This window comes from Salmo salar, chromosome ssa14 (genome assembly GCF_905237065.1).
Source record: "Salmo salar chromosome ssa14, Ssal_v3.1, whole genome shotgun sequence".
NCBI lineage: Eukaryota > Metazoa > Chordata > Actinopteri > Salmoniformes > Salmonidae > Salmo > Salmo salar.
In genome coordinates, this window is record NC_059455.1 from 3,849,539 (window position 1) to 3,875,113 (window position 25,575).

Sequence of the window (25,575 nt, forward strand, 5' to 3'; positions counted from 1 at the left end):
GTTCATTAGAGTTAACTGCACCTCTGATTGCAGCCCAAATAAATGCTTCACAGAGTTCAAGTAACAGACACATCTCAACATCAACTGTTCAGAGGAGACTGCGTGATTCAGGCCTTCATGGTCTAATTTCTGCAAAGAAACCACTACTAAAGGACACCAATTAGAAGAAGAGACTTGCTTGGGCCAAGAAACACGAGCAATGGACGATAGACCGGTGTAAATCCGTCCAATTTTTTGATTTTTGGTTCCAACACACCTCCAGGCTGTGTAAGGGTTATTTGACCAAGAAGGAGCGTGATGGAGTGCTGCATCAGATGACCTGGCCTTCACAATCACCCGACCTCAACCCAATTGAGATGGTTTGGGATGAGTTGGACCGCAGCTTGAAGGAAAAGCAGCCAACAAGTGCTCAACATATGTGGGAACTCCTTCAAGACTGTTGGAAAAGCTTTCCAGGTGAAGCTGGTTGAGAGAATGCCATGAGTGTGAAAAGCAAAGGGTGGCTATTTGAAGAATCTCAAATAAAAAAATGGATTATGATTTGTTTAACACTTTTTTGGTTACTACATGATTCCATGTGTTGTTTCCTAGTTTTGATGTCTTCACTATTATTCTACCATGTAGAACATTTTAAAAATAAAGAAAAACCCTTGAATGAGTAGGTGTTCTAAAACTTTTGACCTGTAGTGTAACTATTGTATAATATACTGTGTCCATAAAATTGATATAGTGTTTATAATCTGAAATTGTGGCTTCTACTTCATCTGCAATATTGAAGCTGATCTAGTATTGAAGCTGCTCTGTCCTTAGTTGATCATTTTCAGCCTTAAGCTGAACATGTTATTACTTCAACTTTATATCAAAGGAGTGCCTTTGATTTGACGGGCTGCTCATGCGCAGGTCAGTGCGACACAACGTTGCCATAACATCACCTACACAGCGTGATCGGGAATTTGTATTGGAGAAGCCGTTTCTGGAGCTCTTCATCTACAGTATATTGGCTCTTTGATTTGGTATTGTCTGACTCTCGCAAGTGCAGTAAATTGAATGGCGTTGACCCTGCCATGCTGTGCAACTCACAAGTTCCTGTTTTTCATGAACAACAAAATCGTATTTGGATATTTTTCTTTGAAAAAATACTAGTTGAATATCGGAATGTATTTGGAAATACACTTGGAAAGTATTGACATGTATTTTCAGATACAAGTGTATTTCCAGATACAAATATTTAAATACTCCATGCATTTGTACCCCGGTCTGTTTGGTCCTCCAGGGTATTTGGAAACAACTATTTGAAAATTGTTTCAAATAGTATTTAGAGGAAATAATTAGAAAAATACTTTCAAATACTTCAAATAGAAGTAGTTGATTTAGCCAGACAATAAGTATTTAAAATACAAATACTTAAATACGCATGTATTTGAACCAGATCTGCAAATAATTCCCAATCAACGAGGAGCTGTAACATATTAACTATTCTTTATTCACCTTTAGATAAATAATCACAGATATGTATATCACAAAAAAAGGTTATACAGTGAGGGCTAACTGTACGAAAACAGGAGTGACGTCATATTCATTGCTATACTGAACAGTTGGACTATTGTGACCCTACAGTATGTAAACCAATTACATAGATTGCATATCTGATTTCTCTCCCAGCACCTTCCCAGTGATCTTAGACTTTAAAAATATAAAGTTAAATAAATACAATTTATCATAACATTTCATTCACAAATAAATAACTTCATATGTCTTTCCACTGGTTGACTTGGTTTCTTGTATATATGTAATTGCAGATATAAGGTATAAGGATATACACATTAACGTTTTATGTTAGGGAGCTACAGTGTTATTTTTTTTATTTTACTTTGAGAAAGCTGCATCTGCCAGTTCCTGGATCTCAGCTTCATCACTAACATAATATTTCATGCTGGAAACTCATCGGACGTCCCATTCCAATGCTCAGAATTTCAACGTCAATTATGTTGTTTCGGCAAGAGCACAGCACGTCTTGTCAATGAACAATGTCAACACTGAGTACTCCAAAAAAATCATCACTACAGCCGCACACATACAGCCATGACACTACAAGAGAACACTAACAATGATGCAAGGTAACATTTATGGCTGAAATGTCAGAAAGAAAACACTTAAAGTAACACTTAAGAACAGTTAGATAGATCATAGCACTACAGATTCTTAGAAATTCCGCTGCAGAGCAACAAAATCAATACAATACACTTGGTGCAGAGAAGATAAGGTAACTTTTTTTTTTCTTCAGGAGGAATTTCTCATTTTAGTTTATCCTTGAAACAGATATGGATTTACATGTGGAGATCAAGGGATTTACATGTGGAGGTCACCACACTTCCCACAAAGCACACATCAATTCGCTGCTGCTTAAAGGTTAACAAACAAAAAAAGGGTAGACCATACTATCGCATCATGCTCATGTTATTTTTCCTTATGCTCCGAGCAGGTACTAGTGTTTATCCACACTTGGTTTGTATTTTGTTGATTGTTTGTGTCATTTCCTCTATTAGTGACGGCCTTGGTCTGTCTTGCAGACAAGGTCACAGACGGGTTAGCAGACGATCGGCTAGACATTGTCTGGAGAACACAGGCCCCTTCACCTCCCCCACAACTATTTTCTCCGGGCTCAGATGGTTACTCCAAGCGCTGTGTGAAGTTTTCTGGGAAGAGTCCTTTGTGGGCACTGGCCCCAAGGTGCGACCATTCGCTTTCCTTGATACCTGTAAGCCAGCCCGCATCCTGGAAAACATGGAGAAAGTGAGGCAAGGGGTGAATTTGATTGGCCATGGATATGCCTGTGTACTAGGCTGGTAGCTAACATAAAGCTAAACTACTCTATTTGTGTATGTGTTAGGTAGACAAGGACCCAGCTCTATTTCGGTCCTTTAACTTTCTCAAAAGCCTATCCTTTCAGTGTTCACAGATCTATGAGGCATAAGAAATATGTTTATGGCTCCACCAAGTGGATCGTCTGGCATATTGTTACATGGAGTGCTGTGTTTGTTTTTTTACGTACCAATGATCTGAGATCCACTCTATTTTATACCATATTTATGATATACTATGGACGTGAAGTGCTCAGTATTTGTACAGGGTTAATATAGAGTTTTTAGAATTTTAAAGCTGATTTAATGCAGTGTGAATACAGAGTTTTTCCTCACCTGATCTTCTGCTGTAGCCGTGGGAACAACCAGAACCACGTCACCTTTCTTCAGCTCCAGCTCGTCTGAGTTTGCAGCTTCAAAGTCATGCAGAGTCTCCACCTACAGGATGGGAGTTCATAATACAGCATGAGAACGCATGTGTGTGTGTGCATCCAAGTGTGTGTTGATAACGGTATACAACAAAATACAGTTATTCTATTTTGAGTGTTGCCAGTTTCACACTATAGGGCCAAACCTAGTAAAGCCCAGCTGTATTGGGCAAGCCTGGTTATGAGTCCACCATAGTCGCTGGAAAGACCAACTGAAAAGAAAATATCCTATCTAGCCAGCACAGTACAATTCGGGTCAGCCTTATAGTGTGAATCAGGCAGGTCTTGTGGGTGTTTGTGTGTGTGCGTGGGCAAGAGTGAGAGAGAGACTGACACAAAAAAGGAGTATAGTGGGTTAGAGAGTGTGTGTGGACCAGGGAAAACCTTGTAAAGGAAGCCAGGAGGGAGTCCTGGTGGGCCGTCAGAGGTGGTGATGTCTTTGGCCGTCTGGGTGTCCGGTGTCACTCCGTTGTCGCTGATGGTCGTTGGGGAAATGTCAATAACGTCGCGGTCATCATCACCTTCGTTGCTGGAGGCTGGCTCAATCACCACTGAGGGAATAGGCATCTTCTCCTGGTGAGGAAAGAAACCCATTAACGAGACACAATAACACACACACACATCCACACATGTATACATGCTAAAACGTAGGCATACAAGCAGTTAACATATTCTTCAAGAAATAAATAATATGATTTTCACACTACAGTTCCACATAGTTTCGAAACATGGTTTCATTGGATTAATATGTTGACATTTCAGTGTCTATTTTCATGAATACCATTCATGTTTACATCAATGGCTACAGTACATCCCAATAATTCTAAAAAAGCTTCCTTTCCTTGTCTCTTTTCCTTCATGACCACTCATCACAAACATGATGACCTTGTGTAAACAACATGGTGGCAACCAAACCTCGAAGGTCATCAAGGAAATACGATGAGGGATCAGGGGACATGATCAAGAGAAATTCTGGGCCCCAATTATATTTATTCATTGTATACTGACATACCGGTAAGATATTTACAGTTCGCACCAACATTTTGTAACATATTAACTTTTGAAAACATAAAATGCAAAGGGAGTGGAGCTGTCCAAGGCAGCTAACAATAAGATAAAATACCACTAAAAAGTCAACAGCTCTAACGACAAGAAGTATTCCAGTCATCAGCAGATGTTCTCGTCCTGTACAATGGCGCCGGAGGTGATGGCTGCCGTTTTACAGTCCCCTAACCAATTGTGCTATTGTGTGTTTTTTCGCGTTATTTGTAACTTACTTTTTTGTACATAATGTTTCTGCCACCGTCTCTTATGACCGAAAAGAGCTTCTAGACATCAGGACAGCGATTACTTACCTCGTACTGGAAGAAGATTTTTTCTTTAACGAGTCGGACGCAAAGGATTTACTTCAGACACCCGACAAGGCCCTCATCCCCGTCATTCGCAGTAGAAAGAGACAGACATCGGGGACGTAGGTCGGGGTGCCTTCTAAAGATCCGATGGCGAGCGGGTAATCTGCCTTCACCATTGGTCCTATTAGCCAACGTACAATCATTGGATAATAAAATAGACGAACTATGATCACGTATATCCTACCAACGGGACATTAAAAACTGTAATATCTTATGTTTCACCGATTCGTGGCTGAACGACAACATGAAAAACACACAGCTGGTGAGGTTTACGCTGCATTGGCAGGATAGAACAGCCGCCTCTGGTAAGACAATGGGTGACGTTCTATGTATATTTGTAAACAACAGCTGGTGCACAAAATCTAATAGTAAGGAATTCTCTAGGTTTTACTCACCTGAGACTATTTCATGATAAGCTGTAGACCACACTATTTACCAAGAGAGTTTACATCTACAGTTGAAATCGGAAGTTTACATACACCTTAGCCAAATACATTTAAACTCAGTTTTTCACAATTCCTGACATTTAATCCCAGTAAAAATTCCCTGTCTTAGGTCAGTTAGGATCACCACTTTATTTTAAGAATGTGAAATGTCGGAATAATAGTAGAGAGAATCAATTATTTCAGCTTTTATTTCTTTCATCACATTCCCAGTGGGTCAGAAGTTTACATACACTCAATTAGTATTTGGTAGCATTGCCTTTAAATTGTTTAATTGAGTCAAACGTTTCGGGTAGCCTTCCACAACCTTCCCACAATAAGTTGGGTGAATTTTGGCCCATTCCTCCTGACAGAGCTTGTGTAACTGAGTCAGGCTTGTAGGCCTCCTTGCTCGCACACGCTTTTTCAGTTCTGCCCACAAACTATATTATAGGATGGGGTTCAGGGATTTGTGATGGCCACTCCAATACCTTAACTTTGTTGTCCTTAAGCCATTTTGCCACAACTTTGGAAGTATGCTTGGGGTCATTGTCCATTTGGAAGACCAATTTGGCACCAAGCTTTAACTTCCTGACATAGGTCTTGAGATGTTGCTTCAATATATCCACATAATTTTATTTTCCTCATGATGCCATCTATTTTGTGAAGTGCACCAGTCCCTCCTGCAGCAAAGCACCCCCACAACATAATGCTGCCACCCTCGTGTTTCACGGTTGGGATGGTGTTCTTCGGCTTGCAAGCCTGCCCCTTTTACCTCCAAACATAACAATGGTAATTATGGCCAAACAGTTCTATTTTTGTTTCATCAGACCAGAGGACATTTCTCCAAAAAGTACGATCTTTGTCCCCATGTGCAGTTGCAAACCATAGTCTGGCTTTTTTTACGGCAGATTTGGAGCAGTGGCTTCTTCCTCGCTTAGCGGCCTTTCAGGTTATATCAATATAGGACTCGTTTTACTGTGGCTATAGATACTTTTGTACCTGTTTCCTCCAGCATCTTCACAAGGTCCTTTGCTGTTGTTCTGGGATTGATTTGCACTTTTCGCACCAAAGTAAGTTAATCTCTAGAAGACAGAACGCGTCTCCTTCCTGAGCGGTACGACGGCTGCGTGGTCCCATGGTGTTTATACTTGCGTACTATTGTTTGTACAGATGAACATGGTACCTTGAGGCGTTTGGAAATTGCTCCCAAGGATAAACCAGACTTGAGGTCTACAATTTTTTCCCGAGGTCTTGGCTGATTTATTTAGATTTTCCCATGATGTCAAGCAAAGAGGCACTGAGTTTGAAGGTCGGCCTTGAAATACTTCCACAGGTACACCTCCAATTGACTCAAATTTTGTCAATTAGCCTATCAGAAGCTTCTAAAGCCTTGACATCATTTTCTGGAATTTTCCAAGGTGTTTAAAAGGCACAGTCAACGTAGTGTATGTAAACTTCTGACCCACTGGAATTGTGATACAGTGAATTATAAGTTAAATAATCTGTCTGTAAACAATTGTTGGAAAAATCACTTGTCATGCACAAAGTAGATATCCTATCCGACTTGCCAAAACTATAGCTTGTTAACGAAAAATCTGGGGAGTGGTTGAAAAACGAGTTTTAATGACTCCATCCTATGTGTATGTAAACATCTGACTTCAACTGTATATTCTTCGTAGCTGTCTATTTACCACCACAAACCGATACTTGCACTAAGACCACACACAATGTGCTGTATACGGAAAACGCTCATCTAGAGGCGGCGCTCCTAGTGGCCGGGGAATTTAATGCAGGGAAACTTAAATCCGTTTACCAAATTTCTACGAGCATGTTAAATGTGCAACCAGAGGGAGAAAACTCTTGACCACCTTTACTCCACACACAGAGACACGTACAAAGATCTCTCTCGCCCTCCATTTGGCAAATCTGACCATCATTCTATCCTCCTGATTCCTGCTTACAAGCAAAAACTAAAGCAGGAAGCACCAGTGACTTGGTCAATAAAAAAGTGGTCGGCTGAAGCAGATGCTAAGCTACAGGACTGTTTTGCTAGCAGAGACTGGAATATGTTCCGGGATTGTTCCGATTGCATTGAGGAGTACATCACATCAGTCACTGGCTTCATCAATAAGTGCATAAATGATGTCGTCCCCACAGTGACTATACCCCAACCAGAAGCCATGGATTACAGGCAACATTCGTACTGAGCTAAAGGGTAGAGCTGCTGCTTTCAAGGTGCGGGACTCTAACCCGGAAGCTTACAAGAAATCCCGCTATGCCCTCCGACGAACCATCAAACGGGCCTAGCGCCAATACAGGACTAAGATTGAATCGTACTACACCGGCTCCGAAGCTCATCGGATGCGTCAGGGCTTGCAAACTATTACAGACTACAAAGGGAAGCACAGCCACGAGCTGCCCACTGACACAAGCCTACCTACTTCTATGCTCACTTCAAGGCAAGAAACATGCATGAGAGCACCAGCTGTTCCGGATGACTGTGTGATCATGCTCTCCATAGCCGATGTGAGTAAGACCTTTAAACAGGTCAACATTCACAAGGCCGCAGGGCCAGACAGATTACGTGTACTCCGAGCATACACTGACCAACTGGCAAGTGTCTTCACTGACATTTTCAACCTGTCCCTGACCGAGTCTGTAATACCAACATGTTTCAAGCAGACCACTATAGACCCTGTGCCCAAGAACACTAATGTAACCTGCCAAAATGACTACCGACCCGTAGCACTCACGTCTGTAACCATGAAGTGCTTTGAAAGGCTGGTCATGGCTCACATCAACACCATTATCCCAGAAACCCTAGACCCACTCCAATTTGCATACCGCCCCACAGATCCACAGATGATGCAATCTCCATTGCACTCCACATTGCCCTTTCCCACCTGGACAAAAGGAACACCTATGTGAGCATGCTATTCAATGACTACAGCTCAGCGTTCAACACCATAGTGCCCTCAAAGCTCATCAATAAGCTAAGGACCCTGGGACTAAACACCCCCCCTCTGCAACTGGATCCTGGACTTCATGACGGGCCGCCCCCAGGTGGTGAGGGTAGGTAGCAACACATCCGCCACACTGATCCTCAACATGGGGGCCCCTCGGGTGCGTGCTCTGTCCCCTCCTGTACTCCCTGTTCACTCATGACTGCATGGCTAGGCATGACTCCAACACCATCTTTAAGTGTTCCGATGACACAACAGTGGTAGACCTGATCACCGACAACGATGAGACAGCCAATAGGGAGGAGGTCAGAGACCTGGCTGTGTGGTGTCAGGACAACAACCTCTCCCTCAACGTGATCAAGACAAAGGAGATGATTGTGGACCACAGGAAAAGGAGGACCGAGCACACATTCTCATCGACGGGGCTGTAGTGGAGCAGGTTGAGAGCTTCAAGTTCCTTGCTGTCTACATCACCAACAAACTATCATGGTCCAAACACACCAAGACAGTCGTGAAGAGGGCACGACAAAGCCGTTAGCCCCTCAGGAGACAGAAAAGATTTGGCATGGGTTCTCAGATCCTAAAAAAGTTCTACAGCTGCACCAGAGAGCATCCTGACTGTTTGCATCACTGCCTGGTATGGCAACTGCTCGGCCTCCAACCGCAAGGCACTACAGAGGGTAGTGCGAACGGCCCAGTACATCACTGGAGCCAAGCTCCCTGCCATCCAGGATCTCTATACCAGGCGGTGTCAGAGGAAGGCCCTAAAAATTGTCAAAGACTCCAGCCCTAGTCATAGACTGTTCTGTCTGCTACCGCACGGCAAGCGGTTCCGGAGTGCCAAGTCTAGGACCAAAAGGTTTCTTAACAGCTTCTACCCCCAAGCCAATAGACTCCTGAACAGCTACCGTAATTTCCGGACTATAAGCCGCAACTTTTTTCCCACGCTTTGAACGTCGCGGCTTAAACAATGATGCGGCTAATATATGCATTTTTCCCACTTTCAAATTTCTTCCTCAAAAAAACATTCTGTGACGTGCTCAGTTTTTTGGCGGTATGAAGCTTTCATTAGACCAATGAAATTGCCGAACGGGTTAAGGTCAAACATCTTTTTTGTTTACTGTTTAGATTAAATCGAGCGCTCTCAAACTTCCCATCATTCTGATTACGGTAGTTATTTTGTCACCCTGATTCCTGGGGGCACAACAAAGTATTTGCAGCCACTCGACATCAGTGTAAATCGTGCATTTAAGGTGGCGCTCCGTGTTCAGTGGGAGGCTTGGATGACAAGTGGGGAGAAATCCTTCACTAAAATGGGCCGCATGCGAAGAGCAACTTATGGTCAAGTCTGCCAGTGGGTCCTGACAGCGTGGAGCATTGTCAAAAAAATCCACTATCATCAACGGGTTTCGAAAGGCTGGACTGCTGCGTGTTGAAGAGGGCTCAGCGGGGGATTTGCCTCCGGATGAAAGTGACGAGAGCGACAATGAAAACGATCCAATATCGGATGAAGCAATTCTGAGGCTATTCAACTCCGACACCGAAGGAGATGACTTCAGTGGTTTCAGTGCACAGGAGAAGGAAGATTGTGACCAATGACTTTCTTGGTAGGCTACTGTTTACTGCTAATTTTGTATTTTTTGTTACAAGCTGTGTTTCGTTAAAGCCTATTTATTTTTGTTACAAGCCGTGTTTCGTTAAAGCCTGAGTAAAGTTCATTTGTTTCAATGTACCGGTAGGCACCTGCGGCTTATAGACATGTGCGGCTTATTTATGTTCAAAATAATACTTTTAAAAAATTCAGTGGGTGCGGCTTATATTCAGGTGCGCTTAATAGTCCGGAAATTACGGTAATCAAATAATTACCCAGACTATTTGCATTGTGCCCCCCCCCTTGCTGCTTCTGTCTGTTTATTATCTATGCATAGTCACTTTAACTATACCTACATGTACATATTTCTTCAATTACCTTTACTAACCGGTGTCCCCAGCACATTGACTCTGTACCGGCCCCCCTGTATATAGCTTCGCTACTGTTATTTTACGACTGCTCTTTAATTATTTGTAATTATTATACATTTTTTTACTTATCTATTTTTTACTTAACATTGCATTGTTGGTTAAGGGCTTGTAAGTAAGCATTTCACTGTAAGGTCTACCTACACCTGTTGTAATCAGCGCATGTGACAAATACAATTATTTGATTTGATTTATTCAACGAGTCAGAGCATCTCAGCGCATGAGGACAAATGAGTTTGCTCTTATTCTTATAGCATTGAAAATATGGGGGATAATTCCTTTCTATGGTATTCAGAAAAGAGGCATTTATAAAGGTGGGAATAGATTCCCACTCAAATGGAATTAGATTGTCATCGATCTGCATGTGCGTATAGCATTTGAAAAATACAGTATGGAAGCGATCACCACAAATGAATACACAGTAAAAAAAAAAAAAAATACCAAAAATAAACACCGGTGCAATAAGGTGACAACATTATTTTACAGTTCATAATGTGAGAAGTTTGGGAGATTTTTGGGGTATTTTCTCTACTTGAAACTAGGCAAGTTATGTACATCTGTCTCCTAATCATTCATACCATTTATAGGTCTGTACATAAGACCGTCAGATCACAATATTGATTTTAATCCAAAAAATCTGGACGTTACATTTTCCCCTTGCCAGAGGAATTGTAACAGTAGCTGGGGTCAAATGTAACACCTAAAAAAATTTATCAAACTCACTTAACTTAAAAAACATTAGAGTTTATGAATTATTATATCATAGACATACAGTATGTAATGATTTTTCAATAAATATAAGTATTTTTATGTACGTAACCAATATTTACCGTAACAACCCCATTTGGTTCTGCTCAAAACATCTTGAATAGTCTGATGTTGCACAGATCATATCTGTTTTAAATTCTTTGGCACTCTACAGGACCTCAAGGCTATTTTAAGTTAGTATTTGTATAATTAATACCATCTTAAAGTTAAAATCACTTTCAACATTTGGCTGCTTGCATTACAATTGCACCCCAACCCTAGCAGCCATGAAAAAAATTATGTGCCCTGCAAGAGACACTAATAGTGACACTTGTCAGTGTTAAGCCAACATATAGTGATGAAAATTATTGTAGTTTGAATTCTTGGAAATGAATGCTCAGGACAGTAGAAAAAAATATACAGGTAGTGGAAAAAACTACTTTCCCCCTAAAAACCTATGGGTAAATGTTAAAACAAGCAAATAGTGAGATATTTGACTGAACAATTTCGAGCAGGGAGAGAACTTAAATTGGCATATACTGGGTGAGTTTCATCACACTAGCTTGTTTCTGTTTGAAAAAATTAAATGTGTTACAATTGGCCCATGTTACAATTGCCCCTGGTCTCCCCTACTAGCAGCACTGCCAAAGATAGTGTAACCACCAGAAAACAACACAATATACAAATACAAAATATATACGGCAAAACAGCACTATTCAATACAAAACAATATATGAACATTAAATATATAGAGCATAGACAGGTTGGTTGTTTAGCAAGAAAACCGTCACGTACGCAACTATAGGGCAAAACAGACGGAGTGTGTACATGTCATGGGGTGACCTGCCTCTATATATTTCGTCTCCAATGTTATTGTTGGTTAGCTAGCTAATGACTTTTAGCCATATTAGCGTAGACGTGACATCAGTCCAGACACCTCAAAACAAGACATAGTATCAAGAACATGATAAAACTAGCAGAAAAGAGCCTCCTACGATTCCCCAAATGGCAGCTTCTTGTCATTGTTGTTATCTGGCCATCCAGAATCACAACATACAGACTTCTGCCCCATTGAAGCGTACTCATCATTTCCGCGGCGTTGCCAGCTAACTCGTCTATAACGACACCGAAAACATAATTGTATCAGAACTGCGCTTTGAATTTTGAATTTAAGGGTTAAAGTTATAAGTGATGATAACAATGTATGTATGAACAAACAGGATCTGGAAAAATTACACAACAAGGTTTATAACACACCATAGAAAATATATCTATTTCAAACATCGTAATCTACTATCTGCCCAAATCATCACTTCCCACTGGGCACAGATGTCATTTCAACGTCTATTCCATGTTGGTTCAATGTAATTTCATTGAAATGACATGGAAACAACTTTGATCCAAGCAGTGTGTGCCCAGTGGGCTAGGTCTTTGATAGTGCTACTGGTGTAACTCGTAAACCTACTTGCTACTGTTTGTTTCAAGTAAAGCGATGTGGAAAGTAGGCTTTTGATAGAAAATATTAACAGCAAAAAGCTTGTTTTCGATGTGTGAATCCTATAAAGGAGATCCGTTTTGGGGACAAGTCTGATACCAAGCTTGTAGATGATATATTCATAATGTTGAGCATTGTGCAGCAATCCGGATACCGTGCTGCTGCTACAAGGCAACATTTCCATCATTCAGTAACACTTTACCTAAACCCAAATTATATAACAGGTACTTTTGTTGCGCAACAAACTTAAATAACAGTACATCTCACAGATCAGGTAACGGAAATCAGATGCCGCAACTTTTTGCGACGTTCGCTTTGTCATGCCTGCAGTATGGCACAGTAAGTCATCATTATGATCACATTATGTAGGCAGATTCAAATAAAGTGTTAGCAATAATGCTAGGTGATAGCTCTGGTATCAGATACATCACCACGATGAGGATAACGGGGATGCAACTTTCAGTAGTCAGTTTGTTACCAGAGTGTCTTCCTGAGGAGAACCTTTAGCATCCACAGGTGCCTACAGTCCAGACAAAGAGATGTTATTGATGCAGACCAACCACCATAAGGCTACGGATCAAACAAGAGTTAAGACAAGTCCCTGTTCTCCATTACAAAGTACAATGTCTGTTCTTCACCAAATAGGTATCCATCTGAACGCTCAGTAAAGTTGCAACCTACATAAGAAAACGCGGATAACTTTCAAAGATTTTGGCAGCATTCACAAGAAATCTGAGTTATAATTGTTGCAGTTGTTTGTGGTTCAGCAACAATTAATGACAGTTCACAATACTAAACGGGAAGCAATTACGTAACGTCTACCGTGGAATGGGGGGGCAATAAAAAAAGCAAAGTGAACAATTGAGAAGCAGTTTCAATTTAAAACATTTTGACTGACATCTGCCTATAGCAAATGTATATACATTTTAGTTAGCAGTAGAAACATTTATTGCGATGCAATCATGGCTGTCGTATTCCCATTTTTGGTGGATTAACTGTCGCCTTGTTCGTTTGACTTTTTTTATTTTTTTTATTATTATTATTTTGAGCAACATTCATTCCCTGCAATAGCCCTTTTGTTTAATTTCTGAATAGTTAAAACACCCACACCAGTAGAAATCCACTTTTTCGAGCTGAAAGACGATGGCCAGAGCTTGCTTACCCAGGATGTTGCACATCGATTTAAGTCAATAAATCATCATTTTAGTCAATGCATGATATATTTGGGCTTGAAGTGCCTAATCCGAATGTGTGACTTCACATGTTTCCATGAGATTTACGTGCCTTTTCCTATGAATAACATTTTTCAGCCTGCGTTTCCTTTCAGGGCTGGGTTTTATTTAAATGTTACTTACCACCTACAGTACCAATATGGCATTAAAACAAAAATCTGAAACATCTGCTCTGTAGCCAACACTTGGGTTTCTACTAGATAAAGAAGCTACAAAGTAAAATTGGCTATACCGTGCAAATTCATGAGAACAAAATAGCTTTTTGGTCTTAATTTAAGGTTAGGCTAAGTTTAGCAGTGTGGTTAAGGTTAGCTGTGTGGTTAAGGTTAGGTTTAAAATATGATTTTAAAAAGAGAAAATGTAGAAATAGACTAGGTTTATGACCCTAACTAGTGATGACCCTACACTTGGCCACCTTGCCATGGGGCATCTCCTTTTTTTTCTGGCAAATTATCATAATCCATTGCCACTCCTGTTTGCCATATCTTCAATTTAGGCCTACTAGAGAGTGTGTGCCCTCAGGCCTGGGGGGAAGCAAAGGTAATTCCGCTACCTAAGAATAGCAAAGCCCCCTTTACTGATTCAAATAGCCGACCAATCAGCCTGTTACCAACCCTTAGTAAATCTTTTGAAAAAATGGTGTTTGACCATATACAATGCTATTTTACAGTAAATAAATAGACCCCAAAAAATCAGCACGCTTGTAAGGAAGGAGATTTAACGAGCACAGCCCTTACACAAATGACTGATGATTGGCTGGGAGAAATTGATGATAGAAATATTGTGGGGGCTGTTTTGTTAGACTTCAGTGCGGCTTTTGACATTATCGATCATATTCTGCTGCTGGAAAAACGTATGTGTTATGGCTTACACCCCCTGCTATAATGTGGATGAAGAGTTACCTGTCTAACATAACACAGAGGGTGTTCTTTAATGGAAGCCTCTCCAACATAACCCAGGTAGAATCAGGAATCCCCCAGGGCAGCTGTCTACGCTCCTTACTTTTTTCAATCTTTATAAACAACATGCCACTGGCTGAGTAAAGCCAGTGTGTCTATGTATGCGGATGATTCAACACTATAACACGTCACCTACTACAGCGACTGAAATGACTGCAACACTTAACAAAGAGCTACAGTTAGTTTCAGAATGGGTGGCAAGGAATAAGTTAGTCCTAAATATTTCAAAAACTAAAAGCATTGTATTTGGAACAAATCATTCACTAAACCCAAAACTAAATATTGTAATGAATAATGTGGAAAATTAGCAGGTTGAGATGTCTAAACTGCTTGTAGTAACCCTGGATTGTAAACTGCCATGGTCAACACATATTGATACAACAGTAGCTAAGATGGGGAGAAGTCTGTCCACAATAAAGCGCTGTTCCACCTTCTTAACAAAACTATCAACCTGGCAGGTCCTACAGACCTAGTTTTGTCGCACATGGACCACTGTTCAGTCGTGTGGTCAGGTGCCACAAAGAGGGACTTAGCAAAATTGCAGTTGGCTTAGAGAACAGGGCACCACAGCTGGCCCCTAAATGAACACGGGGAGCTATCATTAATGATATGCATGTCAATCTCTCACGGCTCAAAGTGGAGGAGAGATTGACTTCATCCCTACTTGTTTTGTAAGAGGTGTTGACAAGCTGAATGCACCGAGCTGTCTGGTTTAAACTACTAGCACACAGCTTGGACAACCATGCATACCCCACAAGACATGCCACCAGAGGTCTCTTCACAACCCCAAAGTCCAAAACAGACCACTGGAGGCGCTCAGTACTACAAAGAGCCATGACTACACAAAACTCTATTCCACATCAGGTAACTGATGCAAGCAGTAGAATCAGATTTGAAAAAACTGATAAAAATACATCTTATGGAACAGCAGGGACTGTGAAGAGACACACAGATACAGACACACGCATGCTATCACACGCACTCTACACACATGTACATTGTAATATTGTTGTATGGTGGTATTGTAAATGTTTTATTGTAGATATGGAGTGATGTAATAATGTTATATGATGTACTGTTTAATCTTTTGTTTTATGTGTAATGTAAGTGCCTTAATATGTTTGGACCCCAGGAAGAGTAGCTGCTGCCTTTGCACCAGCTAATGGGGATCCTTAATAAATACAAATACACATTTGTCAAGTTTCACTTATATTTGAGCTAGTCTGCATAAACAAAATATATCGTTTTTTACACTGAACAAAAATACTATAACACAACATGTAAAGTGTTGGTGTCTTGTTTTATGAGCTGAAATAAAAGATCCCGGAAATGTTCCAAAAGCACAAAAAGCTTATTTCTCTAAAATGTTAAGCAAAAATGAGAGGTGTGGCATATCAAGAAGCTGATTAAACGGCATAATCATTACACAGGTGCACCTTGTGCTGGGGACAATAAAAGGCCACTAAAATGTGCAGTTTTGTCACACAACACAATGCCACAGATGTTTGCAATTGACATGCTGACTGCAAGAATGTCCACCAGAGCTTTTGCCAGAGAATTTACCATAAGCTGCATCCAAAGTCGTTTTAGAGAAGTCCAACCGGCCTCACAACCTCAGACCATGTGTATGGCGTTGTGTGAGCGAGTTGTTTGCTGATGTCAACGTTGTGAACAGAGTGCCCTATGGTGGCGGTGGGGTTATGGTATGGGCAGGCATAAGCTACAGACAACGAACACAATTACATTTTATCGATGGCAATTTGAATGCACAGAGATACGGACCATTTCAATTGACTGATTTCTTTATATGAACTGAAACTCAGTAAAATCTTTGAAATTGTTGCATGTTGAGTTTATATTTTTGTTCAGTATAAATGGTAAAATTGTGTGATATGATTGCATTTTACATCCCCGGTCCCCCGTCGACCCAAGATGAATGGTTTTGACCATTAACGTTTTAGGCTAATTTGGTTTGCTTAGTGGGTGTGCAGGGTTTGTACATTTGCACATAACATATTATGAATCCTAAAAGCAATCTCCAAACCGTTCAATAGTTAGGCTATCCATATTACCGGAGCTTATATTCTTTTAATTTCTATGGCTGATTTGTGGCCGCAATTTAGATAATGCATTGATACATAGTTGTACAATTTAGATAATGCATTGATATATAGCTAGCTAGCTTGCTGAAATGATAACAGAGAGAACAAATAATATAGCTATTTGATCATGTCCGTGTGCAGTGGTGGAAAAAGTACCGAATTGTCATACTTGAGTAAAAGTATAGATACCTTAATAAAAAGTTACTCAAGTAAAAGTGAAAGTCACCCAGTAAAATAGTACTTGAGTAAAAGTCTAAAAGTATTTGGTTTTAAATATACTTAAGTATCAAAAGTAAATGTAATTGCTAAAATATACTTCAAAAGTATATATCATTTCAAATTCCTTATATTAAGCAAAGCAGACGGCACCATTTTCTTGCTTTTAAAATTTACGGATAGCCAGGGGCACACTCCAACACTCAGACATTATTTACAAATAAAGCATTTGTGTTTAGTGAGTTCGCCAGACCATAGGCAGTAGGGATGACCACATGTTCTCTTCATAAGTGCGTCAATTTCACCATTTCCCTGTCCTGTTAAGCATTCAAAATGTAATGAGTACTTTGGCTTGTCAGGGAAGATGTAAAAAGTACAATATTTTCTTTAGGAATGTAGTGAAGTAAAAGTAAAAGTAGTCAAAAATATAAATAGTAAAGATACCCCAAAAAACGACTTAAGTAGTACTTTAAAGTATTTTTACTTAAGTACTTTACACCACTGTCTGTGTGCAGTCCAAATATTAACGACGTTTAGAATCTGACTTGGTTTCACTGGAATTATCAAATGGCAAGAGTCAGACAAACGTCAACCCTCAACATTTCAACAGCTCGTATAGGCACAGTTTAGCTGAGATCTCTTGACCGGTAGGTTGGTATTCATATTATGAAATCATTATTTTCACCTGTGCTAACTGAAAATGGTGCTCACAATAACTTTCATTAGCTGGCTAAGGTTAGCATGCTAGCTAGTTAAACTGCCTACTGTCAGTCAGTGACTTATTTGTTGTTATTTCTCTGCTACATGTGAAAATCACCACAATGTTCCCACCCCCAATTTCTGAATATGTACTAATAGCCTGCGTCAGTTTTCGAGGTGGAACCTAAACAATAATTTCTGATCTAGGACAGGAATTACTCTAAATAAGTGCAGCAACTTCCTCTGAGGTGGGCCTTTACATTTAAATGCCTCATGCCCTTGTACTATGTTCTTAGAACATATACCTTGTAATATGAAAGTAAAGTATAACCACAACAATCACTACTATTTTCTGGAGCTTATTTCAGGCTTAAGTGAATCAATGGACTTTCGGACAGGTCCCAATAGGTCCCAGTTACTGAGCTGTGTTGAATAAGGCATATGTGGGATCATGGATATTAGGGTTTTGGGAATGGGGGTTGGGAATCTTGGGATAATAATTACCGGAGTCTCCTCCACAGGGGACTCCTTCATTTCCTCCGGGGTCGGAACAGATTCCTATGTACAAAAGAGAGTTGATTCACAATAACATCTGGGGAAAAAAATATTTTCAAGCCTCGAGGATGGCCTCTCGACTCTCCAGATTTAGTTTGGTTATTTCAAGTTATTTGGTATGTTTCATTTAATTTTGTGTACACCTATGTCACAGGTGGATAGCTCATAATAAATGGTTGGAATGGTATCAAACATGGAAAACATGTTTGACGTGTTCGATACCATTCCATTTATTCTGTTCCTGCCATTACTATGACCCTGTCCTCCCCAATTAAGCTGCCACCAACCGCCTGTGACCTATTTGCAATAGTTCTAAATCAATATAGCATTTTGATATTTCAACTCATATAATGTACAGTATATGAGAGTATATAACATTGTGGAATTTCAAGATTCAAAAGGTTGAGACTTCTAATGGCTGATGATACATTTCAATTTCACAAGGCATTGGTTCCTTTGCTATAGGGACCTGGGTCCTGCTTTATTTAAAGTGCATCTTATGAAGGCTTCATAAAACCTTTATATAGGCTTCATAAGCACTACATAGATGCTTCACAAAAATACAATTTAATGTTTAAGATTCTACAAAACATTGTAAAATATGACTTGAGGTTCAAACTCACACAAGACACTCGGCCAAATATGATTTTAGCTTCCTTTTTGCCAAATTTGGCATAAGTTATAGTTACCGGGGGAGCTGCTTCGCTGGGGGATGCTTTTTCAGCCTCTTCAACTGGGAGGATCTAAGCGCAGAAAGAGGTTTTAATGCACCTAGCTAGCAACCTAAGCTTTTTCAGTACAGCCTTTAGCATTGAGTTTGTATTTGATATATTGAGCTTAATCTGCATCAATTACATACATAACAGCAGTTCTCCTTTTCATTGATATTGTTAGTATAGCATTCATGCAAGTGCAGAACGTAAAGTACTGAGATGCAGGCTTTGAGGAGTCGTTGCATCCAGTCATTGCTGTGTTGGCAAGGAAATGTTTGGTCCATTTTTTCAAGGTACAGGCTATCTTGGTGTATCAAGATTCTGCACAGATTCTATGGTTATTATATTATTATTATATTAATTTGACATTTTACTCATTTAGCAGACGCTCTTATCCAGAGCGACTTACATTTAATTTCATGCATTTCTTTTTTTTGGTACTGGCCCCCCGTGGGAATCGAACCCACAACCCTGGCGTTGCACACACCATGCTCTACCAACTGAGCCACAGGGAAGGCAGTGGGATAGTGGGATATACTCTTGTTCAAGGAAATTATTTTAAAAATCAATGAAAATCTAAAATCAAATGAATGAAAATAAGGGCTACTCATCTTTTTTTAAGTTGTTTTGATACATGGTTGGCACATGGAAGAAAGTAAATGGATATACAGACATTTCCTCCACTCCCATGTCAAGCATGACAATAAGAGCCATATACACACAGCAATTGTAATTACCCTTCGTAAATTAGCAACTCCCCAAGGCACATACCCAATATATACAAACGTATGTGGACACCCCTTCAAATTAGTGGAGTCGGCTATGTCAGCCACACCCGTTGCAATCTCCATAGACAAACATTGGCAGTAGAATGGCCTTACTGAAGATCTCAATGACTTTCAATGTGGCACCGTCATAGAATGCCATCTATTCAACAAGTCAGTTTGTCAAATTTCTGCCGTACTAGAGCTGCCCTGGTCAACTGTAAGTGCTGTTATTGTGAAGAGGAAACGTCTAGGAGCAACAACGGCTCAGCCACAAAGTGGTAGGCCACACAAGCTCACAGAATGGGACCGCAGAGTGCTGAACTGCGTAGCTTGTCAAAATCGTCTTTCCTCGGCTGCATCACTCACTACCGAGTTCCAAACTGCCTCTGGTAGCAACGTCAGCACAAGAACTGTTCGTCGGGAGCTTAATGAAATGGGTTTCCGTGGCCGAGCAGCCGCACACAAGCCTAAGGTCACCATGTGCAATGCCATGGGTCGGCAGGACTAATCTCTGGAGTGATTAATCATGCTTCAGTATCTGGCAGTCCGAGGGATAAATCTGGGTTTGGTGGATGCCAGGAGAACTCTACCTGACCCATTGCTTAGTGTCAACTGTAAAGTTTGGTGGAGGAGAAATAATGGTCTGGGGCTGTTTTTCATGGTTCGGGCTTGGCCCCTTGGTTCCAGTGAAGGGAAATCTTAACGCTACAGCATTCAATGACATTCTAGATGATTCTGTGCTTCCAACTTTGTGGCAACAGTTTGGGGAAGGCCCTTTCCTATTTCAGCATGACAATTCCCCCGTGTACAAAGCGAGGTCCATACAGAAAGCCTTCCCAGAAGAGTGGAGGCTGTTATAGCAGCAAAGGGGAGATCAACTCCATTTCAATGTCCATGATTTTGGAACGAGATGTTAGACGAGCAGGTGTCCACATACTTTTGGTCATGTAGTGTATCTCTTTGTGATGTGGCTAGTGCTTGACCCAGGTTCAGACCTTGACTAGGATTGAACAGTTCACTACAATATACACTCAAATATAACAAGTCTGTCACAATGTATAAAACAACACATACCAGCCTCATAGGAACAGAACATAAGCACTACCGTAAATTCCGGACTATAAGCCGCAACTTTTTTCCCACGCTTTGAACCTCGCGGCTTAAACAATGACGCGGCTAATATATGGATTTTACCCGCTTTCAAAAAAAAAAAATTCTCCAAAAAAACACATTCTGTGACGTGCTCAGTTTTTTGGCGGCATGAAGCTTTCATTAGACCAATGAAATTGCCGAACGGGTTAAGGTCAAACAACTTTTTTGTTTACTGTTTAGATTAAATCGAGCGCTCTCAAACTTCCCATCATGGCAAAGACACGGAGAAATGCATATGATACAGCTTTCAGGTTGAAGGCGATTGATCTGGCTGTTTGAAAAGGAAATAGAGCTGCTGCACTGGAGCTTGGTCTTAATGAGTCGATGATAAGACGTTGGAAACAGCAGCGTGAGGAATTGACTCAGTGCAAAAAGACAACTAAAGCTTACTGCTCATTTTTTGTTACAAGCCGTGTTTCGTTAAAGCCTATTTATTTTTGTTACAAGCCGTGTTTCGTTAAAGCCTGTGTAAAGTTCATTTGTTTCAATGTACCGGTAGGCACCTGTGGTTTATAGACATGTGCGGCTTATTTATGTTCAAAAAAAATAAATAATAATAATTCAGTGGGTGCGGCTTATATTCAGGTGCGCTTAATAGTCCGGAAATTACGGTAATCATATTTTGGAAATACACAAGAATAGTAGAATACAAAATGTTTTATGAATGTATGTGCATGCATGACATCTCAACAGAAACATATAGTAGATCATTAAAAATGGCACCCTAATTCTTCAATCACATTCCGACACAGACACACACATATTTCCCACCCAAGATGACTATGATGCACTCAATACAATCAGTTATTCACAAAGTCTCGACACGGACAATCTCTCAACCTCATGACACTTTGACAATGGTGATGGTAGGGTTTGGGCCGGCTAAGTTGGACTTCAATGTAACACTCACAGAACCGAGTCACAGAACAGTAATGGGAGGGCGTGAGTGGACAAAGGGGAAGATCTTACACATACCTCAGTTGGTGCAGCCCCCTCAGGCTCTGCAGATGTCACTGGAGACCCCACAGTGGACTTACCAAGAGTGAGTTAGAGAAGAATGTAATATTTAAGACTTGAATCCTGTCATAACGTACAGATTTGTTATAAAACAAGAAATGGGAGGTGTGGAGTGGATTGATGTCAAAACAAAAAGTACCACGTTTAAAATGGGAAGTTTTCAAATCAAGGAGAACATAATTGAATGACAAGGAAGGTGTCGGTAATTTCAAAGTAATAATCGTAAAAGACATGAAATCAGAAAGCATCTCCACGGAAATAATGAAAGTGATGATGATGATCATGATAATGATAATGACAAATGTGAAAACATTGATGATGATGATAAAAATGACGATGATAATAATACGATGATGATGATGACGGTGATGAAAAGGTTCACTTAAACAGTGGCATACAACTATGCCTATAATGATGACTTGGACCATAGATGGCTGGGGAATGGCCCATGCTTGTGATGATGAGCGTGCTATTTCACAGTTCCTGTATATAATAGCTAACTGTCACTCACATCAGGCTTCTCCTCTCCAGGGCTGGTGGCACTCTCGGCTGCCTCAGCCTCACTAGTCGGGGGAGCAGGCTCCTGGATCTCCCCTGCCTCGGCCGCTGCCTCTGTGGCATCTGAGGTCTCAGTCCCAAGGACCTCCGGGGCCACAGCAGTCTCAGCTGTTGCCTCCGGGGCCACAGCAGTCTCAGCTGGGGGCGCAGCAGCTTCAGGGGCCATGGCGGCATTGCTTTCATTCTTTCCACAAAGACAGTTGAGGGAAGAGCTGATCAACATCCCCGGTCTTACACATTACAGCAGCCCCACAACCACCCCTGTCCCACCTCACCATACCTCTTGTGTACCTTTTGATTATGCTGTGTAGCACCTTTGGTGCAACAAATGCACTACCGTTAAAATGAATGATTATCATTATCATCATCATCATCATCATCATCATTATTATTACCTGGATAGGTATGGCTGTTTAACCCTTTTACCCTCTGTATAACTATACAACATAAACATTCCGAGTGGAACTGCAGCGCAGTTTCCTTTAATCTACAATGAATTTAATTAGTTATGCGGTTTCAACAGAGAATAAAGGTGTTTGAAGCCCTTAAAGGCAGACTTAATAATATGACATCATACAAGGCAACCTTACAGATATCACAGAACTCAAATCAGAATAGATTGTCACTGTTGCCTCTTTCCAGCGTGGAAATACCACAAGGGAGGGCACAAATTGGGAAGAGCTAATAGGGACAGTCTTGACAGATTCAAATGTTGTTGTTGTTGAGGTCTGTATGCAGGAACTTGTTCCTCTATGTACAGTATGATGATTCAATATTGCTGAGTATAGTTTAAATGTTGCTTCAGAGTACAGTTTGAGCATTTTGGCAGCAATACAAAATAACAAAAAACATAATAAAGTGTTTTGGATAACAAATTCAACATAAGTGTGAACACATCCAAAACTGCACTTAAAGATGCACTATGCAGAAATCGCTCTGCCATTTCCTGGTTGCAAAATTTCAGTCATTGTGTCGAAAATCATTGTATCGTCTAAACTGCTGTGAAATATATTTTCCATAACCCAAAATATTTTATTTTCAGCTGTTTGAAGCTGGTGTACAAAATCAAAAATAAAAGAGGCAAAACATTACCTTAGGAACGTGAAACATAGAAATAGCGCACATAGAATAGATCTAACGCTTCATAGACTTGCTTTCAGTGAGAATGACAGATCTATAACTCTCACTTCTATGTGAATTTGGAGGGGTCAACCTTGGAGGGGTCAACCAAAAACGAACATATTGTAGCTTTAACAAATACAACTGAATGAATGTGAAGATGGCGCCAAAGAACATGGCTGACGTTTTACATTCTCCCAACCAATTGCGCAATTTTCTTATTTTTTTTGCGTTTTGTGTAACTTCTTTTTTTACTTATTGTGTACATAATGTTGCTGCTACCGTCTCTTATGACCGAAAATAACTTCTGGACATCAGAAAAGCGATTACTCACCACGGACTGGAAGAAACTTTCTCCTTTAACGAGTCTGACAAGAAGGATATCCTGCTTTCACTGGAAAAGGCCCAGATCCATGCCTTTTGCGTGAAGAAAAGACACCGGAAAAGGGGACGCAGATCGGGGATCCTTCTGAGAAGTCGGAGGCGAGCGAGTAAACTCCCAATGCCTTCCATTCTCCTTGCTAACGTGCAATCGTTAGAAAATAAAATTGATGACCTACTATTAAGATTACCCTACCAACGGGACATTTAAAACTAAAATCTTATGTTTCACCGAGACGTGGCTGAATGAAGAAACGGACAATATAGAGCTGGCGGGATTTTCCATGCACCGGCAGAACAGAGACGCTACCTCTGGTAAGACAAGGGGTGGGTGTGTGTGTCTTTTTGTCAATAACAGCTGGTGCGCGATGTCTAATATTAAAGAAGTCTTGAGGTATTGCAGAGTACCTTATGATATGTTGTAGAACACACTATCTACAAAGAGAGTTCTCATCTGTATTATTCGTAGCCGTCTATTTACCACCACAAAGCGAAGCTGGCACTAAGACCGCTCTCAACCAACTCAATAAGCCATAAGCAAAGAAGAAAATGCTCAACCAGAAGCGGCGCTCCTAGTGGCCGGGGACTTTAATGCAGGCAAACTTAAATCAGTTTTACCAAATTTTTACCAGCATGTAACATGTGCAACCAGGGGGAAAAAATCCTAGACCACCTTTACTCCACACACAGAGATGCATACAAAGCTCCTCCATTTGGCAAATCTGAATACAATTCTATCCTCCTGATTCCTGCTTACAAGCAAAAACTAAAGCAGGAAGTACCAGTGACTCGCACAATACAGAAGTGGTGAGATGACACGGATGATACACCACAGGACTGTTTTGCAAGCACAGACTGGAATATGTTCCTGGATTCATCCAATGGCATTGAGGAATACACCACCTCAGTCATCGGCTTCATTATAAGTGCATCAATGACGTCGTCCCCACAGTGACTGTACGTACATATCCCAACCAGAAGCCATGGATTACAGGAAACATCCGCATCGAGCGGAGGCTAGAGCTGCCACAGCCAGCGAAGAGCCCGGATCTCAATCCCATTGAGCACGTCTGGGACCTGTTGGTTTGGAGGGTGAGATAGATACAGAGAAGGAAGAGGTAACTGACTTCCTCCCCCCTCTACGTAGAGAATAGCGTAGAGTAGTCTAGCGCAAACAGAATCCCCTCTTCCTTATTTTCCCTCACCTTCCGATCCAACAGGTCCCAGACGTGCTCAATGGGATTGAGATCCGGGCTCTTCGCTGGCTATGGCAGAACACTGACATTCCTGTCTTCCAGGAAATCACGTACAGAATGAGCAGTATGGCTGGTGGCATTGTCATGCTGGAGGGTCATGTCAGGATGAGCCTGCAGGAAGGGTACCACATGAGGGAGGAGGATGTCTTCCCTGAAATGTCCGGGAAATAGCAGGTGCCTTGGTGGAAGAGTGGGGTAACATCTCACAGCGAGAACTGTCAAATCTGGTGCAGTCCATGAGGAGGAGATGCACTGCAGCACTTAATGCAGCTGGTGGCCACACCAGATACTGACTGTTACTCCCCTTTGTTCAGGGACACATTACTCCATTTCTGTTAGTCACATGTCTGTGAAACTTGTTCAGTTTACGTCTCAGTTGTTGAATCTTGTTATGTTCATACAAATATTTACACATGTTAAATTTGCTGAAAATAAACGCAGTTATCAGTGACGGGACATTTCTTTTTTTGCTGAGTTGTGTGTATATATATATATATGG

General features: G+C 40.9%; 1 protein-coding gene across 9 annotated transcripts in view; it reads right to left on the reverse strand.

Moving 5' to 3' along the window:
* Positions 1-1,460: 1,460 nt before the first annotated feature.
* amph (amphiphysin) overlaps positions 1,461-25,575 on the reverse strand; it is a 132,944-nt gene continuing 108,829 nt past the window's right edge. For 6 of the 9 annotated variants that reach the window (XM_014139119.2, XM_014139120.2, XM_014139127.2 and 3 more), the window contains 7 exons: positions 22,274-22,504; positions 21,721-21,777; positions 18,803-18,856; positions 18,063-18,116; positions 3,674-3,862; positions 3,198-3,299; positions 1,461-2,775 (listed from right to left, as the gene is read on the reverse strand). In XM_014139119.2, coding sequence (XP_013994594.1) covers positions 2,671-2,775; positions 3,198-3,299; positions 3,674-3,862; positions 18,063-18,116; positions 18,803-18,856; positions 21,721-21,777; positions 22,274-22,504 — 792 coding nt within the window. In that variant the 3' untranslated portion in view covers positions 1,461-2,670. The remainder of the gene's footprint in view (positions 2,776-3,197; positions 3,300-3,673; positions 3,863-18,062; positions 18,117-18,802; positions 18,857-21,720; positions 21,778-22,273; positions 22,505-25,575) is intronic. The other 3 variants (XM_014139128.2, XM_014139126.2, XM_014139123.2) reach the window with 2 other exon arrangements.